Source organism: Manis javanica, chromosome 1 (genome assembly GCF_040802235.1).
Source record: "Manis javanica isolate MJ-LG chromosome 1, MJ_LKY, whole genome shotgun sequence".
NCBI lineage: Eukaryota > Metazoa > Chordata > Mammalia > Pholidota > Manidae > Manis > Manis javanica.
In genome coordinates, this window is record NC_133156.1 from 219,852,585 (window position 1) to 219,872,300 (window position 19,716).

The window sequence follows — 19,716 nt, forward strand, 5'->3', positions numbered from 1 at the left end:
AGACAAGACAGCAGAGCTGTGTCCCATGATGGTCCTAATAGCCTCAGTTCTATGATTTCGGAAGAGGGGGAGGTCATCTCTGAGATGGACAATAAGAAAAGGTTCCCTGAAAAGTAAACAGATTTATTTATTTTTTTTTAAGTGGTGAGGAGAGAACAGGCAGAGGAGATGGCAGGATCAAAGGCGCAGAGGCAGAGCCATGCAGAGCAGGTGCAAAGCCGGCCTGCCGACTGGTGGGAGGAGTCTAGGAGCCAGCGTTCCCTGGGCCCCCGCATGCGGACAGCTGGGTGAAAACTCTGGTAGACCCCTCTACTTATCGGTTGCTCTAAGGTAACCAGAGAGGTTTTCAGTGACCTCAGAACACTTGTTGAGAAGTTTAAAGGCCCATCTGGTCAAAACTTCAACCTTGCTTTAAAGTTCGGCGTCTTTCCCTCCTCTCTGCACCCGCAACTTGGCTCTATTGCAGATGAAAAGCCGGAAATTGGGGAAAGGGTGGTCACCGGTCTCTTTCCTTCTTTACCCAGCTCTCCTCCTCCTCTGTCTTGTGGCTAACTTGGGACCTTTGAAGGTCTTAAGCACAGGGGAGGGAGGAGAGGTAAGGGGGGTAAAACAGCCCTTGCTTGACTGGGACACACTGGTGTTCTCCAATGTGACAGATGTTTTGGGCTTATTTACTGTCTCTCACAGGGATACCGTGGTCCCTCAGGAGACCTACCTTTCTCCTTACCCCCTCCAGTATGGATGGGGATCTTTCAACTTGACTAGGGCATGAGTATTACTGTTCCAAGCAATCACTTACTCCTTCCCCTGCCCTTGGGCATCTCGAGATGCCTACAGCTTCTTTCTGCTGCGTTCTCTTTACCCCTCCAGATAGACAAGGTCTCTGGGGACAAGATCTAGAATGATGCCCATCGACACCTTGTGCACGGCTCACTTTAGTCTATGATTGCTCACGCATTGTTTGCCCTGCCAGATCCTGGGAGTGCAGGCCATCCAATGCTGCCCCTTGGCCTGTTCTGCCATCAGAGCAAGCTAACCAGCCCCCTTGTTCATAATTTAGATTTTCCAGGTAGGAGATAGACACTAAGCAGGGGAGGATAAATATCAAGTGCTTGAAGAGAGACCATTCAAATCATCGTCTCTTGGGTTGAACAGGGGAACTTCTTAGGACGGTGAATTGAGGTAGAACTCATACCAAAAGCAAGCTCCAAAACCTCTCCCCTCGCAGTCAACCACCTTTTCTTGCATCTGAAGTATGAATGAGGGATTAAGAACTGTGTAACCCGTTTTTATCCGCCTCTTTTCAAAGTCCTGCATCACTGTGCTCTCAGACTTCCCTTTGAAATATACTATTGTCTCAGTTCTTCCACCAAAATTCCTTTTTAACATTTTGTTACTTTATTTATTATCTCATTTACCATCACTATAGTCCTATAAAGTAGTAAACCTATTCCCATTTTAGAGCATAGAGAGACCTGAGCTCCAAAATGACTGAAGTGGCAAGAAGAGGTTTTGAATCCAGATCTTTCTTACTCTAGGGATCTTAGGTCGTCCTGACGTAGAGGACACAAGTGGCTCAGCCACAAGTGCTTGATAAATATTCAGAGAATGCCTAAGAACTGGATTTGCCTAGATTGTAGAGGAATGCGGTGCCTTGGTATTAATTGATAGGGAGGGAGAACCCGTTGAAGTGTCACAAATGTCAGTGACAAACAGGAAAAAGTGATAGAGATAAACAAGAGAATTTAGAAAGGAGGAAGAGTGGAGAGGGAGAGGCACTTTAGGAGGCTATGGAAAACCTTGATGAAAGAGTGAGTTATAAAGGACCTGGTGAGCGTTGCTTTGTTAGGGTAATAAGGATAGAAGCCCGGTTGAAAGAACTTAAGGAGTGGTGACCTGGAAATAAGAGGAGTAATTACGCACCAGTTGTCCAAGCTGTCAGCATAGAAATAGGTTGCAAACGGGAGGAACTAGCAGGAACAAACAAAGCATATTTTTCTGGGGTGGGTGAAACCGGGCCTTCCTTGTAGACTGAACAGCCAGCAGGTAGACAGACTCTAAAGGTGCTGGAGAAAGCAGGAGCAGTATGAGAGAGCAAGGACTAGGCCGTAGTGAAACATGAGGGGCTAACATAGAAGCAAATGACGAATACATCTTCCTGTAAGAGGGGAAAGCTTGAAAGAAGGTGGGGGAGCAGTGGCAGGAGGGGCAGAGAGGAAGGAAGACAAGAGAGGCTGAAGGAGACTGCACCTGATATACTGAATTTTAACCGTAAACTAGAAATCAAAATAATGGATCAGGAGTTGGGGACCAGGAGGTGACAGCAGCAGGTTTGAGGAAGAGTTTGAAACACCCATTGTGCTACACGTGTTGAGAAATCAACTGTGGAAATCAGTGGATGAGTAAGTGCCGCCAACCATCAGGGCACTGACATTCAGCAGTCTGAGTTCACAGAGTCCCAGTCAGCACAAGGAGAGGATGGGTATGGCGAGCATTATCCCAAGCTAAGCAGTGCAGGGCATGGGCTGAGGGCTGAGCAGGTTTAGTTAGCAAGGGTAGGGTGAACCTTTCCAGACTGCCCAAGGAAGCCAAGTGAGGCCAGAAAAAGAGTCACAGATTTGTTAACTTACCTGGGAGTTCTCGGTGGAGACTAGTATTTGCTACCCTGGGTTTGGGGAAATGGGAAGGGTATAGGTGAAGATGTATGGTTATAAAGCAGGCTTACCTGACTCCAGCTTTCAGCCACATAACAGCACCTGGGCACCCCAGTGGCAGTGAAGGGGCCCTATGCAACAGGGTGGGAGGGTTTTGGCTTCAGCACGTCATGGTATGTAACCTCTTTGATCGAATTATAGGACAATCATGAGCTCAGGGACTGGGAGACAAAGAATTTACAGAGAAACATGTCTTCAAGCAGTGAGAATCAGAGAAAAGGGGGCACCATAGCCAGTGAAAACTCCAGCTTGCCACTGGACATATTTTACCTGTGTTCTACAACAGCTATCTTTTATTCCAGGATCTGAACAGGATTACTTGAAGCAATGATACGGTGTAGTTGTCCTAAGTTTTAAATGTTGTGTATAGATTGTTTCTATCAAACACAAAGACCAGGGACCTTGTTTATAGCATATTCTGCCTCCAGGCATGACTGTTCTTAAACTTTCTCAGAGAGAGTAACTAAAATTCCCTTTCATGTGTCTGGGGAACAATGCCATAAAACCTTTAATAAAGACACAATGAAACATACAATAGCTTCCTTTTGGCAAAGTGGGCAGCCTCATTCTGAAAGATGCTGATAGGTAAACTTTTGTCTCACCTTTGCCTACCAATGGCCATAGGTATCAAGTCACAGGGTCTCCTAACTAACACATGGCATGGTATCATTCAGATAAGATTATTTGAGTCTTTGGGAGAAGAATAAAAATCTATGATACCAAAGTCACTAAAAGAAAGCGAGTCACAAAATCACTTGCCCAAGGTCACGAAGTGAATTGGGGCCACAGACAAGAATCTTTGGGTCCTCTGTAGTTCATTTAATACCCCATTGATCTTAACATCACGTCAGAGGTGGAATCTTGTGAAACGCAGGATGATGACATCGGCTGAACAAAGCCCCCAAACTGCCCATCAGGCACCCCTGCTCGGCTCCTCGAGCCCTAATGAAAACCACTTTGAGAGGCGGGCAGCTGACTCTCCAGCAAAATCCTTTAGGATTCAGTTGAGAATTCCCAGAAGGGGTCCTGAGGTTTCCTTTCACAATTCACACCCTGGCCTTTTGGCTCTTCTCTCCCCTGCAGCTCCGAATGTCCTGGCTCATCCATGGAGTCTTGCAGGGAAATGTGTCCTTGGTGCTGGTGGAGAACAAAACCGGGAAGGAACAGAGCCGAACGGTCTGGCACGTTGCCACCAGCGAAGGCTTGAGTCTGTGGCAGTGGACGGTGCTGCCTCTGCTCGAGGTGGCTGACAGGTGAGCCTCTACCTGTTTCTGTCACTCCCTTTTCCTCTATCAGCCAAAATGCAGAAGGGATTCCCTCGTCTCCCCACCTTCCTGTGCCCGCCACTCAAGACACACATTCAGACATGCTCATATACAAGCAGTCTCTCACACACACACATATACATACGTACACTTCCTGCTGACTGACAGGGAACACTGAATTTCTCCGAGGGATTTCTGTGCTAATGAGCACTCATCTCTCAAATCTCCGGCCTGGCCTGATTGGCTACCTCCAGTATCTGTAGGAAGAAATAAAACTGAACAACTCATAGTACTCAGGCTTTATATATATTTAGCATTTGCTCTTAATTAATGGATTTTGCCTTACCTTTCACTTGACATTTTATTTATTCCCTATTAACAACAACAAAACCTATGATGTAGGTAGGATAGGCCCTGTCATGTTCCCCATTTTTGCGCTTTTACAAAGTTCTCATCCGCTGAGAACCCAAGAGGCCAAGCAGCAGCTCAGGCCGGCCCAAGCCCAGGCTCTGTGAAGGCTGGTTCCCAAGGCAGGGGGATGAGGTAGGTGACAAGATCTTCAGTAAACAGAGGAGTCCTTCAACCAGAGGCCCTAGTTCTTACTGGGATTCTATCACTAACAACCTTTGTGACCTTGAATTTCTCTGGGCCTCAGTTTCCTCATTTTTAAACTAAGAGGGCTGTACTGGAAGGTCATGAACTCTGTGTGCCACTGAAACAGAGCAGTGACCGTGGAGTTGAGCTCCCCTTGTCTGCCCAGGATGGCACCAGTCTGCCACCTGCAGGTGGCCCAGAGCGAACAGCACTTGGCCTGGCACAGCAGAGGACAAGGCAGATGCTTGGCTGTTACACTGAACCCTCCACAGTTGGTGCTGGTCTGTTTCCAGACCACAAAGACAGGGTGCAGGGGGTCATTTCTATAAAGGAGGCAGGTAGATGGATCTGGAGGGGGAAAACCATCTTTACTAGGCCAAATGTCGAACCAGACAATCCAGAGCAACCTCTGCATTAGTCTCCTAAACACATGCAGATCATCGTCCTAGTAAATCCACCTTTGAAAAAGGAGGGCAAAAGGGCTTAAGGCAAAGCAGGAGTGATGCCAGCTGGAGCACAGCTTTGTAAGTATAAAACTGGGTCTCACATTCTTCACCCAAACTTCACAGTGCCTGATGTTCACAAGAGCTCATAACTCGAGCTGTGCTGTCACAGGAAGAAGCCATTGTCCTCACTCTGAGCACCAGCTTCCCACTCCTTTAGATGTGTGTGGGTTAAAGGTCAAAGCCCTTGGACATCTTGAGGCTCAGCGCTGCCCCCAGGACAAATGGATTTAATTAAAGTGGAGGAAGGGGCAATGTGGGTGCTCCCGCCATAGTCTAGATTTTTGTCCTTAGGGACTGCAGGGGCTGTGTGCTGGGGATGCAGAATAGGAGGAAGACGCCAGAGCCACCCTCCTGGGAGAAGCTAAATTAATTCAGGGGAATCAAAGGGTCTTTTCCTCCTTGATCCAGCAAGTCCCCCTCTCTTTCATAGCCACTCCGGGGGATTTAAAGCAAGTCAGGCATTGACTCTTCAACCCATACACTAGAGTTTCATTTGAAGGAAACTTTGTTCTCAATCTCCCTCCTCTCTGTTAAAGGCTGTTTACCACACTGACATTTCCAGTATTGATACTGAGACCAACCTCTCCAGTGGGGATTCAGACAAAGGCCAGCTTGGTTTGCTGATGCCTCGTGACCTAATCAGTGAGCTATTACAGAGCACACGAGTTCCCCCATTCACCCGGAGCCTGCACACCACTGACATGCTCTGATGGTGGAAGTTGCCCCCTCCCTCCAAGCTAGAGATAATATAGGAGGCATCGGGACCCAGAAGGAAATGAACTGCCGGAGGACGAGGTACAGCACTTTCCACTTGCTAAAATCACTTGCCCGTAGCTGTGCTTGGCCCATACAAGTAAGGAAGCACTGTGGATGAAAGAACATAGGCTTTAGAGTCAGAGTCCCAAAGCTAAAATATGGCTCAGCCACTTACTATTTGTGTGACTTAAGCCAGTTTCCAAACCTCTCTGGGGTCCAGTGCCCGTATCTGTAAAATAAGTATAATAACAGTACAACTTCACAGGATTGTTATAAAACCAAGTAAAATGGCTGTTGAGAGAATGTATATGTAGTAGGTATCAATGAATTTATTTCCCATGTCTTCTATTCTCATCCCTCAGTTATGTGGCCTCAGATAATTTATTGAGTAAATAGCACAAATCACAGCCACTGATCTTCTAAGTCAAGCCATGTTCTATAAAACAGATAATAAAATCTACCTCTTAGGCTTAGGGAAGTAAAGTGCTGGGCGAACTGCGTATCCCACATAAATGCTTACTCTGTAATAACTATAAATAATAACTAATTTAGCCGTAATAACCAGTCATGCAACCATAAGATGGGGGTGAGGGTTCTTATGAATTTGCTGTCATCTGTGCTCTCTAGACTCCTTACCTGAGAAAGTCACTGATGCAAGAACAAGAAGCACACTTGCCCTCTTTCTTTCAGGGAAAGTGAGCTCTGCTGCCCAGATTGCCAGAAAATGAAAATGGGAGGCAGGAGAAGGTAGAGGAAGGAAATAAACAAGGGTAAGAGAAGCGAAAATGGACAAAAGACAAAGAAAGACCGACTTCCTCCCTCCAAACCCTGAGGGAGGCATTAGCACCTTGCAGCTCCTGCCGCCATCCCCTGGGGCTTCCTTAGGCAAGTCCTGGCTTCAGTTTTTCAGCACGCACCTCTTGGATAGCTCCCCAGCTGTGGACCTTGAAGAGGCAGGAACCTTGTGCCTATTCTGTCCCAAATTACCTCTGCTCTTGGGTTCCCCAACATCCATACATTGCACAGCTTTTTGAAGCAACTTTATTAGGGTTTAGAGGTTAGCTCTAAAGAGCTCCGTGGCTCTAGACACAGGTCCTAGCCCTTGAGCGTTACCTGAAACTAGCCTAAGCCATTATCCTTGTCGGGATACGGCAGTGACCACCCAGCTTGTCTCCTTGCTTCTATTTCTGTGTGCCCACCCAACTCGGTCCACACAAGGCAGCCAGAATAAACTTTTTAAAATGTTAATCTTATCATTCTCTTATTTTAAGAGTCCTCCCCATGCTTCCCATGGCTTTTAGGCCTTAAATAAGACATTTATTTAGGCCCATGTGTAATCTGTCCAACCCTAATTTCACCACCCCCTCTTCATGCCATTCATCCTCTATCACTCTACCTGGTACTTTACTAAACTTCTTTAAATTCAGTTGTACCATACTAAATTCTTACAGGTTTTTGTATCTTCCATTCTCCCCACCTGAAGTGTTCTTCCTCTACCTTCCATCTCCTTAACTACCACTTTTCCTTCAACTTTTTAAAGAAGCCTCCCCAGACCCCTGTACTATATAGTATACTTACAATATATTCTCACAGCTCTTTAAACACCCTTATAATAACTTGTCACTCTTTGCTGTTTTTTTAATATCTGAATATACACACTGACAAGTCGGGGATCGGGTTTGTCTTATGCATCACTGTTTCCTGAACATCTACCACATAGCATGCCCATTAAATATGTGCTGATAGAATGATGTACTGAGGGAAGTTGCAAATATTTCCAAATTCCAGAGAATTCACTGAGAATTTCACTGTTGGTATCCATCTAACATTCCTAGTCTGTTCAATCTAACAAAAGAGATAAATCACATGATAATAAAAACTACTGCAAAGTGTTGTATATATCAGAGCTATACCTGTGTCCTACCAGATGAGCCCAAGCAGCATTTGTTACTCTTATGACAAGGAATTCTCTTTAGACACTCACCCCGAACCTCTGCTTTCTTGACTCTGGTCACTGTCCTATCACAGTCACTTTATAAGAAAGACTTTGCTCTTAATTGTGTGCCCAGGTCCTTGTGGTTTGGGAGATCTGGAGCTAAGCACTTGAGAGCAGAGAGCTGTATTCAGATAGTTCCCACCACATAGTAGCCCTTCTGCAAAGGCTCAGAGAATCTGCCTTGGGTATATGAAGGCTGATGACAGAGAGACATTGATCCATGGCATGGTTTTCTTCCATCCATTTACAAACAGGCAAAGTAATAGAAATAATACCATCATCTTTCATCATTCTGAAATGATATTAACTATATAACTGTAGCATAAAGAATAACAAGAAAAATCTCCAAGAGAAGTTCCCAAGATATTTTGAGCAGAGGTAATAGCCCTGGAATACAGATGCTGCTCTCAAGGTAATTTTGAAGGCCAGCACCAACTCAAATATTGGCTTGATGTGTGCTTAAAAGTTATCTCATTACTTTACATCCACCTCTAGATGAAGAAATGGTTTCATTCATCCTCTCCCCCATTTTATCATCTCCCATCCATTGAACTGCCACTCTTCCTGCCGGAATTAATTCTACCTTTTCTCAAAATGAAAGAAAAGAAAGTTTTCTCCCCTTATTCTGTCAGTCTCTTGCACGGACATATCCCTGGTTTTTCTCTTTAAAATCATATGTCCTAGTAAATTAACACACTGTTACCGCATTATCCCAAGTTTTGACATGCTTACAGAGCAGAGGCTGGTGCTAAGTTCAACTCATTACAAGATGAATGTACTATGGATTAAATTGCACCACAAATCACTGCAGTCACACAGCCAAATAGAAAGTACATAACTGAATGCACACGTGCAGATTCTATTCCCCAGCATTATCATTATAAAGGCTTTTAGCAGTACACTACATATACAACCTAACAAGAAAAAATGTTCCCTCCAGAGATATTTAGATTTCTGTTTCTTTGCACCCTTTGTCCTGAAGGACAAGTGGTGTGTTTCATAAATGCATCTTTCAAATGGGACCGGTTAAACTGAGAGTTATGTCTTCATGCACTTAGACCAGAAACTCCCAGAACCAAGATTTTTTCCTCCATTCTTGCTTTTCATCCACAGACTTCCCATTTTGTATGGGGTGCTCTCAAAAACAATACTCTCCCTTTGTGTAACATCTTTCTGTGATAAGAAAGGCAGTAAGGGGAATTTTCATTATTTACTCCTACCTAAATAGAAAAGTAGTACATTTCAGTAAGAGGAAATTTTGAGATTTCTTATGAACTTTAGTTTTCAGGTCTAGACACACCCCTGCAAAAGCTGTGTTTAATTCAAATTTTTGTAAATGGAATCACAGCCTCCTCATAGAACCACAGGAAGAGTTGTAAATGGTGATGATTGGAGCTAGGATTTGTTGAACACTTACTGTGTGCCAATCACTGTAGCAAGTACTTAACATGCATTATCTCATTTCATCTTAAAACAGCCCCTTGGGGTAGATACTGTAATTAAGAGGAACCTGAGGTCTAACGAGGAATGATTTTCCCTCAACCCTCAAGCTAGTCTGCTTCCTATGCACATGCCTGAGGAAATGAATGCATCATGTTTGGCATGCAGTAGAAAACTTGATAAATGGGAGCCATTGTTATTAACAAAATATTTTGGTTTCTGAAATTTTAAACCACACATATTATTCATTTTGAGTTAGTTTACTGTCTTCCTTTGCTTTGTCCACCCTGAAATCCATCATCTTAAATCCCCACCACCAGCTCTTGCTGAAGACCATCCCCACCCAGCGTCTCTGTCTCACACCTCCAGCCTAGGCAGCATCACCAGCACAGGGAGATTCTCTCCTTTTCCTTCCAGGCACAATGGCCCCCTCCTCACATGCCTTCTCAAGTCACCACTCTCTAGCATTGCTTCTGACTACCTCTACTCCAAAACTAGAGCATAGGTTCTGATTTGCATCTTTTATTTGCAAATGCATTAATGTACCATGTCTAACAAAAACATAAAAATAAAATACATTTAGTTATACATTTAACAAATCACCCTTTGGTAAAGAATAAAGTTCTCACCTATAAGGACTAACTTAGAACATCTAGGTCATACAGTGGCTACATGGTCCCTAAGAGGGGCCCCCGGCAGAGTCAGGCCCTGCCTGCATTCTTCTCTTCTGCCTGCCTCCCCTTCTTCAGAAGCTTCCATTTGCAACTGCTTTGCCTTTCCCAGCCCTTACCCAGCAAGGAGAAATGCCTATGGCAGGAGCGGATGTCACATCCTGCACACCTCCCCAGGCCAGCACCTGCTGCCCCTCCACTGGACTGGCTGCTCCGACTGTCACAGCAGGACCTCCCCAGGTTCTGCCCCATGTTCCCCATGCCCACAGCAGCCACACATCTCCATCCCAGGGTGCTTTACTCCTTCACAGTGCGAGGTGCCCACACCTCTGCATAGCTAGGACAGATGGCATCTGATATTTTCTGGTGAGACTAGGGCACAGAGGGGTTTAATCAGGGTACTTCAGGTAGTTAAACATACAGGCTCCTCCTAAGAGCCACTGCCCCATCTCCTTCCACTTGACCGGAGACCCCTGTGAGGTTGCTCATGTGGCAGGGTACTAACCTCCTGAGTCATACAGGAAGTAGGCATCTATCCAGCCAGTGCCTACTGCCCTACCTGTGCCAGGACGTGGGCCTACCGAATCAGGCAAAGCAGCCCTGCCCTCTAGGAACATCATCTGTCAGGGGAGGCTGGCAAGAGAGCAAGACTTCTGCATTGCAGGGCACTGACGTCCAGGGAGGATGGAGGCACAGAATGAGAACAGCATGGAGACCCAATAAAGCCATGGCTGTGGGGTCTCCTCACTTTGAAACAGGCCCCTCTCTGGTAGCCAGTCTGGGGTTCTCTTCTGCCAGATACGCCCATGCCAACGAAGCAGAGAGTATTGACTGCTGCCCGTAGTGGGCCTGCATTCTTTCATTCATTCTCTATCAACAGATGCACATCAGGGCCTCAGTAGGGAGCAGCCCCCCAGGCTAACAAGTTGGAGGTGGGGGCAGAAGGGAGGGGAAGATCTCAATGCCCTGCTTTCCCAGGGTGGCACCTGCCCTCTGGAGGTGAGTCTGACAGCCCCGAGTCCCTATACACAGGCAAAACCCAGCCCTTCCAGGGCCCTCCTCACAGTGGAGGAAGTGAAGAAAATGAAAGGTGCTCTCTGCCCCTGACCCACTGCGGCAGTACAGGTTTCCCTTCCTGAAGCTTCAGCGGCTGGGGATCCCAGCATGCTTATTAAGTTAATCTGAATCAGTTCTTTGAATTGGAGGAAAAGGCTCCAGGATAATTTTAGGCCAGGAAGGGTGACTTGCACTGACCAAATCCATCAAGCTCAAAGCCCTTCATGGGTAACTTGGCTTTGCTCCCCTTACTTTCCCCAAAGGCAGGAGGGAACTAGCATCCCAGAGTGCTAGACCACACTCCCTAAGGGCACCCTGCCTCACTCAGGCATGCCCCTGGTCCTGGAGTGCTGCAGAGTGCCCCGTGGCGGAAGGCTGTAGCTGTGGGAAAAGGCTGTGCCTGTGAAGGAAGTGTGCTTCAGAGTCCGGCAGCCAGCCAAGGGCTGCCTTTACCCATCAGCCCACCCCAGGAGTGACTTAGTCATCAACCCAACCATGTCAGGAACACTGAACTCACCAGAGTAGCTAGGCTAGTGCTACATGATATATTAGTTGGGGTATCACTACCCAAAGTGACATTAAACTTCCCATCCTCAGAGCAATACAAAAAGAAATATATATGAAATCCAGAATGAATGCACTGGTTGGTGGGTGGCCTTCCATCTGGTCGTTCAGTGGCCCAGGCTGTCCTGTGGCTCTACCCTTTGCTCCAATTTTGGAATCCTTTGCCTTCAGACAGCCAATAAAGAAAGAGCATGGGGGACCTCACACAGGAAGATTTTTATGAAATGTCACTTAAGCTCACTTTCCATTGGCTAGAATTTAGTCACATGTCCATAACTAACTGCAAAGGATGCTGGGGGATGAAGTCTATCTGTATGCCTCAAAGAAGGGGAAATGGGTTTGATGCAGGAAAAAACAATAAGCTGTACCATGGAAAAAGCCAAGGAATACAGCCCCTATCCCTGGGCATCTATCAGAATGTCACTTGAGAAAACCAATTCCTTATTTAGCCACTCTGAGCATTAATCAGTCTTCTCCAAGAACCTTCATAATTCACAGCTTAAATCAATTCCAGGATCTATTCTAAGGTATGAAAGTTTCATTCCCAAAATTTTGTGATGTAGCAAAACCTTACTTTCTGGCAGAAATCACCCCCAGAATTTCTCTCACTGAATTTTTCCTTTCTAAAAACAAAAATGAACTAAACAAATAAATAAACAGGAAAAATGTACTTGAAAAAGGCTTAAAACTAACAGGACAGAATAGAACAATGGTTCTAAAATTTGGCTAAATATTAGGATCCCATGGAAGCCTTGTTTTTTTTAAATACAGAGTCCTTGGCCCCATACACAGATATTCTGATTCAGTAAATCACATACAAGCATATCTCATTTTATTGGGCTTCACCTCGTTACACTTTTGCAGATAATGCTTTTTCTACAAATTGAAGTTTTTGTGGCAACCCTGCACTGAGCAAGCCTATTGACACCATTTTTCCAACAGCATTTGCTCACTTTGTGTCTCTGTATCACATTTTGGTAATCTCATAATATTTCAAACTTTTTCATTATTATATTTGTTACGGTGATATGCAATCAATGACTTTTATGTTGCTATTGTAATTGTTTTGGGGTACCATGAATTGCACCCGTGTTAATTAGTTGATAAATGTATGTGTCTGACCGCTCCACCAACTGGCCATTTCCCTGTCTCTTGCCCTTTCCTCAGGTCTCCCTGTTCTAAGTCACAACAATATTGAAATTAGGCCAACTAATAGCCCTACAGTGGTCTCTAAGTATTCAAATGAAAGAAGGAGTCACACATCTCTCACTTTAAATCAAAACCTAGAAATCTTTAAGCTTAGTGAGGAAGATGTGTGTTGAAAGCTGAGATAGGCTTGAAGCTAGGCCTCTTGTGCCAAACAGCCAAGCTGTGGATGCAAAGAAAAGTTCTTGAAAGAAATTAAAAGTGCTACCTAGTGAGCACACAAGTGATTAGAAATGAACAGTCTTATTGCTGATATGGAGAAAGTTTTAATAGTCTGAATAGAAGATCAAACCAGCCACAACATTCCCTTAAGCCAAAGCCTAATCCAGAGCAAGGCCCTAAATCTTCAATTCTATAAGGCTGAGAGAGGCAAGGAAGCTGCAGAGGTTTAAGGAAGGATCATGAGGTTTAAGGAAAGAAGCCCTCTCCATATCATAAAAATGCAAGGTGAAGCTGCAAGTGTCGATATAGAGTTGCAGGAAGTTACCCAGAAGATCTGACTAAGATAATTCATCAAGGTGGTTACACTAAACAAAGATTTTCAGTGTAGACTAAACAGCCTTCTTTTAGAAGAAGATACCATCTAAGACTTTGACAGAGAGAAGTCAATGTCTGGCTTCAAAGCTTCGAAGGACAGACTGACTCTCTTGTTAGGGGCTAATGCAGCTGGTGACTTCAAGTTGAAGCCAATGCTCATTTACCATTCCAAAAATCCCAAGGACCCTTAAGAGTTATGCTCAATCTACTCAGCCTGTGCTTCAGAAATGGAGCAATAAAGCTAGGATGACAGTACGTCTGTTTATGACATAGTTTACTGAATACTTTAAGCCCAGTGTTGAGGCCTACTACTCAGAAAAGAAGGTTCCTTTCAAAATATTACTGCTCACTGACAATGCACCTGGCCGACTAAGAACACTGATGGAGATGCACAATGAGATTAATTTTATTTTCATGCCTGCTAACAACATTCATTCTGTCCTCTGTGGCCTGGAGTCATTTTGACTTCCAAGCCTGATTTTTTAAGAATACATTTCATAAGGCTATACCTGCCAGGGATAGTGATTCCTCTGATGGATCTGGACAAAGTAAGCTGAAAACCTTGTGAAAGAATTCACCATTCTAGATGCCATTAAGAACATTCATGATTCATGGGAAGAGGTCAAAATATAAACATACCAGGAGTTTGGAAAAAGTTGATTCTAACCCTCATGGATGAAGAGTTCAAGACTTCAGTGGAGGAGGTAACTGTGGATGTGGTGAAAATAGCAAGAGAACTACAATTAGAAGTGGAGCCTGAGGATGCACCTGACTTGCTGCATCTCATGATAAAATCTTAGCAGATGAGGAGGTTGCCTCTTATGGCCAAGCAAAGAGTGGTTTCTTGAGATGGAATCTACTGGTGAAGATGCTGTGAAGATTGTTGATATAACAACAAAGGATTCCGAATTTTACACAAAGTGGTGACAGGGCTTGAGAGGATTGACTCTGATTTTAAAGAAGTTCTGCTGTGGATAAAATGCTGTCAAACAGCATTGCATGCTACAGATGAATCATACATGAAAGGAAGAGTCAATCTTTGCAGCAAAGTGCATTGTTGTCTTATTTTAAGAAATTGCCACCACCACCCTAACCTTCATCAACCACCACCCTGCTCAGTCAGTAGCCTTGACATCGAGGCAAGACCCACCTGCAAAAAGGTCACAACTCACTGAAAGCTCAGATGATAGTTAGCATTTTTTAGCAATAGAGCATTTTTTAATTAAGTTATGCACATATTTTTAGACATAATGGCATTGCACACTTAATAGACTACAGTACAGAGTAAACATAATTTTTATGTGCACTGGGAAACCAAAATTCATTTGACTCCCTTTATTACAATATTTGCTTTATTGCAGTGGTCTGGGATGGTACCCACAGCATCTCCAAAGTAGGCCTATCTTGGGCTCAGGAATATATCTATTTTTAATTTTGTAAATGATTTTGATGTTCTACCGCATTTGGAAGTCACTGACATTAAATGTCAGATTCAGATGTCTTGTGCACAAAACAGGAAATAAAATGACTGGAGAAGTGTCATTAGCTATCACATTGTCAGCAAACATATATTAAGTCCCCCATCAAGCACAGAGGTTGGAAAGGGGTGTATGTTCTGCCTCTTGCTGGGTTACAGGGCCTGCATGCTGGGAGCAGCTCTGAGCACTTAGAAGCAAAGAGCAATACACGCGGTATTGTGCAGGACCCAACAGTGTTCAGCAGGCACAGTGACCTCCGTGTGTCAGGGGGGCGGTCATCAAGAACATGGGATTATTGTAAGGTGGAACTCGAGGAAAATTTAGGTCATAAGAGAAGTGGGAAAGGGACAAGGACATTCCAAAGAAGGCCATCAGGACGAGCAGAAGCTTAAAGATAGGAATGTTTTATGTGGGTTCAAGAGTAGTAAACTAGTTCATATCAGAAAATCCTGAGCAATTTCCCTGGGGAGAAAATGCATGTGGACATTAAGCCAAGTATTTTAGATTCTGTGGGGAATAGAGAGCCATCTAGCCAGAGATGGACTAGAGGATGGGAAAGCAGAGCACGGAGACTGTTTTAGGCTCTTGTTGGGACTGATGGTGAAATGATCTGAGCCCTTGAACTAAGGCTCAGAAAGGGGGAAGAGGAACTAGAGGAAAAGAGGCCCCTTCTGCTACTGCTGCCAAATGGCACCACTGGCCCATCCAGCCTTGGGTCAGCCCTCTGAGAAGAGGGGGAGAGATGTGGCTGGTGGCTCAGCCATGCAGTGTGCAACCAGGCATTGATATATACAAATCTAACATTCATAACTCTGGAAGGATCTGGCCCTGTTTCTCTCTCAGAAAATATCCCAGATCATTGGAGCAAGGAATAGATTAGCAATTCTGAGCTTTAAATCCTCTTTTTAACACTGATTTACTGTGAAGTTTGGGACAAGTTGTTGCTTTTCACTGCTAAATTTCCACAATCAAGAGTGCAAAGCAGTGAGACGGATCCGGACTGTGAGCCTGGTTGAAGAAGTAGATGCTCAAAATGGCAATAAGTGAACCCTTTCAAAATAACAGGATGTTTAGATCTGCTCAAGATTTTCTTGGTAATATCCACAGCACAGTTTACAATTCAACAGATGTATGTTTTTCATAACTTTTAATGCCTCTGAAAATCTAGCCCTTTTCTCAGCCCTTCTCTACCCAAGCATGAAGTCTGGAATTTAGGGGAAAACTAGGCTGCTGATGTTCAAAGCAAAGCAGAATCCAATTCTAGATATGCTTTTCTCCAGAATCTCATTGATGTTCACTGCTTCCACCTTCACCTCCATGCAAATGACACATAGTCTTTATTTCACCTTCATCCCATACTTGGGTTTACAGCTACCTCACGGCATCCCACCCACACCTTCCACATGGCCCCCTCCACCATACCCCACTCCAGTGTGATTCTTCTGTCCACATCTCTACCATTCTCCTAGGTGCTCAGTTTTCCAAAGCCTTTCTTGACTTATCTCTCACTGTCCATACTCAATGTTTTCCCAGGCTGTACATTCTAGCTTTATGGGGACAGAATTAAAAGGGACTTCAGAAACCTCCTAATCAGCAAATAATATGAATTACAAAACAGTCCAGTTCCTCAAGGTCAAGTCCATGCTTTATTTACCCCTCTACTCTCAGCTATGGACACAGTGCCTGACTAATAGTAGGTGCTCAAATCATCTTGCTCAAAGGCAGAGGGGAATAAATGGAACTTAGAGTTACTGCCTGAGGAAGCTCAGATTCCTATAAAAAATATAATATGAAACAAAAACAATGAACTAGAATCTCTCATGCTAAAGAAAGGCTTCTGCTGTGAAAATACCCACATTACATTGATTTTTAAAAACTAACATGGCACCTAACAAGTTTCCCTGACTTGTCCAAGTCACTGAAGACAAGCACATATATATCCCAGTCTTCACTCCACACTGCCTTTTGAAACTCAGTCCTTACTGAGCAGAGAAAGCTGCTAACTCACCCTCATGAGGATATTTTTGACAGGAGAGAGAAGGGAACTAGCAATTGTCCTTCTCCTGGGTCTTCTCACCCTGGAGAGTACCACCTCTCAGCCCTCTGAGCCATCAGCCATCACAGCAACAGAGGGTAGAGGAAGAGGCCAAGGTGGGAAATACCTCTGTGTCCTGAGAAAGGTGGAACAGAAACCTCATCCACCTGAGAACATATGTGGTCCCCCAGTGGCTCCAAGAGGCTTATTATGTACTTCCCCAGGAGTATGGAGTAAATAAAAGGATGAATGAGATTAAAGAATTTGAATGGTTCTGGAAGAGATGTTGAAAAAGTGGCCTGGGAAGTGAGGAGGCCTGGGTTCCTATCATGCCTCTGCTACTGCCTCCCTGTGTGACTCAGCAAATCAGAAGACTTTTTCAAGAGGTCCCTGCCCTTCCTCCTTCAGCTTTCTTCTTATGCCAGCCCCCCAGTGATAATCTAGCCTAGTAAGGAATAACGGATCTAGCGACTCCAGTGGGTACATCAGCCCAAGGAGGAAGCTTGCTCTGTGGCCCTCTCTCTCTCTCTCCCTCTCCCCCAGCCCCCCAGGGGAACCGCATTACTTCCCCTCCCTCAGGGCCCTTGACACATTTGAGTCTATGGGGCAGGTGTTTTTGCACAGAGGCACATCTCTGAGGCTCCAGGGCCCCAGGAAGCAAGATCCATCTTTCATCTTTCCCCCTCAAACCCTGGCCCAGGGAGAGTTCAATATATGTGACCCAAAATGAGAGAATGAAAGAGCAAACTGGGAACTAGCTAGAGAGGGCTTCTCCCCACCCTGCAGTCTGGTGGAACGTCCTTGTGGCAGGCCTTTCCAGTTGGTGGCATGCCAGCAAATGTGGGGACTGGGTCTTCAGTCCCAGCTTCCAGAAGTGAGCACAGCCTGCCAATGCCTGCAGGCCTGGGACTGAGAATGTCCAAGAGGCTGAGTGGTTCTCCACGCTTGCTCGGCCTTACCAAAAATTCATTTTCTGTCCTATGCCACTGCAAAGGGCTCCCTCAGGGAAGCCAGATTCATTGTGAGAGATCTCCATGGCCCTTGGCAACCCTGGAATTGCTCTGACTTCCCTTCACTACTCTTGGTGTCATTATGCCCAGAGGGGAAACCAAGTCAGAAGATGGTAAACTACTTCGGAGAGTGGGACTGAGTGGGGAGAGGGTGCTCCCAACTGCTGAGTCTGGCCTTGAATGTCCAGTCCATCCCCACCTTACTGTGCCAGAGCCAAAGTCTCCTAGAGTCGGGGCACACACGAGCCCTGGCCATGGTGATCCCAGCGAGGGCTGGTCCCAGGAACTCACAGCTGGCCAGCGGCCCCTCCTTTTCAACCAGTAACTGAAGTCAATTGTGCAGATAATAAGATGGATGCTGCAGGCATATCATCACAGACATTATTCTAACAGAAATGCATACCGAGACCCGAGCTTTGTGACAGTCCATTTTAGAGGACTTTTGCAGAGCACATCCACCGCACAGTGAGAAATTGGAGAAAGTGTTTTTCCCAGCCATCTCTGCCAGCTCAGTCCTAAGCAGCCAGAGCCCGGACCAGCCCCAGCTGCAAAAAGGGATGCAGAACACACCCTCCTTCTGAGCCCACTAAATGGTCAACAGAGGAATCTGGGATGTGGTGCCCATCCGTTAAATAAATCCCTTTTACCCAGGCCAGCCACTCCTGCCTGCTGTCTCTCCAAAGCATTCCTGTTCCCTCAGTCCACATTCAGACACACATCTTTTTGTCAGCTACTTAAAATCAGTAAGTGATCTTAATTAGGTTTGTCAATCCCTAAGGCTGACAGGGTGGCTAATAAGGCATTATATTCACTGCCCATTAACAGTCTGTTGCCTGAATGAGACTGTGCGTTTCCCGAGCTGTGCGTGAGCAGCATCAGCATTTCCGACGTAGAGATCTGCCCAGTGAGTCTGGGAGAAACCCAATTCTAAGGCCGCCCCCTCTACCTGGCCCACTGCCCCAGTGGCTGCCTCTTGGGCCAGTTTCCAACAGGCCTCTCTGTAAAGCTGAGCAAGAAAGAGTCAGAAGGTGCATTCTTTATGCAAAGCCAGGCTCCAACCAAGATCTCTAGCCAAGTCTGTTTTTGCAACAATCTCCAAACCCCACCGACTGGAAAAGAGAGAAAAAGCAACAAGAGCCCATGCAATCAAGTGTCTTCTTTAGAGAAACTGAAAGAGCTGTGCAGGTGTGAACCACTGAGGGGCAAAGGGTGAGATCTGCCCTGCTGAGGGATAGAAAAAGGGGAGCTCTGCTGCCAGGCTCTAAAATAGCACAGGCTAGGGAGAGCTGGAGAAGCCCCAGAAAGCTGGCTCTTCCCCTCTCCGTGACCAGGCTGCCCATGGAGATGGAGGGCCACGCTCTTCGAGCCACGGATGCTCGGCTTCCTTCCCCCACACGCAGCCCAGGCTTTGGGATAAGGGGCAGTAGAGTAACCCATATGTTTTCTAGCACCACCTACCCTTTGTAATCCTGGCAGTAATGTGGCATGGGCTTTGCTTTGCCCCAGACCCAGAGCAGTCTGCCTGGTACGTACTAGAACTTCCTCTCAATCAGAGCACTATGCTTGGCACATGCGAGAACTCAGGACTTGAGGCTGTGGCTGACTCTGAAGAGTGACTTGGCATCTGTACTTTTTTTTTTGGTGGGGAGACCTTAACAGGAAAGAATGACTGGACCAGAAAGACTTTGAGAGGCCTAAGGAAGTCTCCCCCATCTTTAGCAGGGAAAGGGTGGATACAACCAGGAGCAAACTCTTCTCCCTCTAAGGTTCAGGTAAAGACACACAACCAGGTACCATCCAAAGCAGAGAAGCTTGAATCTAGGGGAGGCCTGATGGCCACCTACTCTTGTGCCCAGTGCCTCCCTACAAAAGAAACTCTAACATTGGT

The 19,716-nt window shown here is 45.6% G+C and overlaps 1 protein-coding gene across 1 annotated transcript in view; it reads left to right on the plus strand.

The window, feature by feature from the left end:
• The window catches only part of ALK (ALK receptor tyrosine kinase), a 650,534-nt gene that overhangs the window by 559,148 nt on the left and 71,670 nt on the right, over window positions 1–19,716 (plus strand). The window contains exon 9 of the mRNA XM_073214828.1: window positions 3,798–3,967. Coding sequence (XP_073070929.1) covers window positions 3,798–3,967 — 170 coding nt within the window. The remainder of the gene's footprint in view (window positions 1–3,797; window positions 3,968–19,716) is intronic.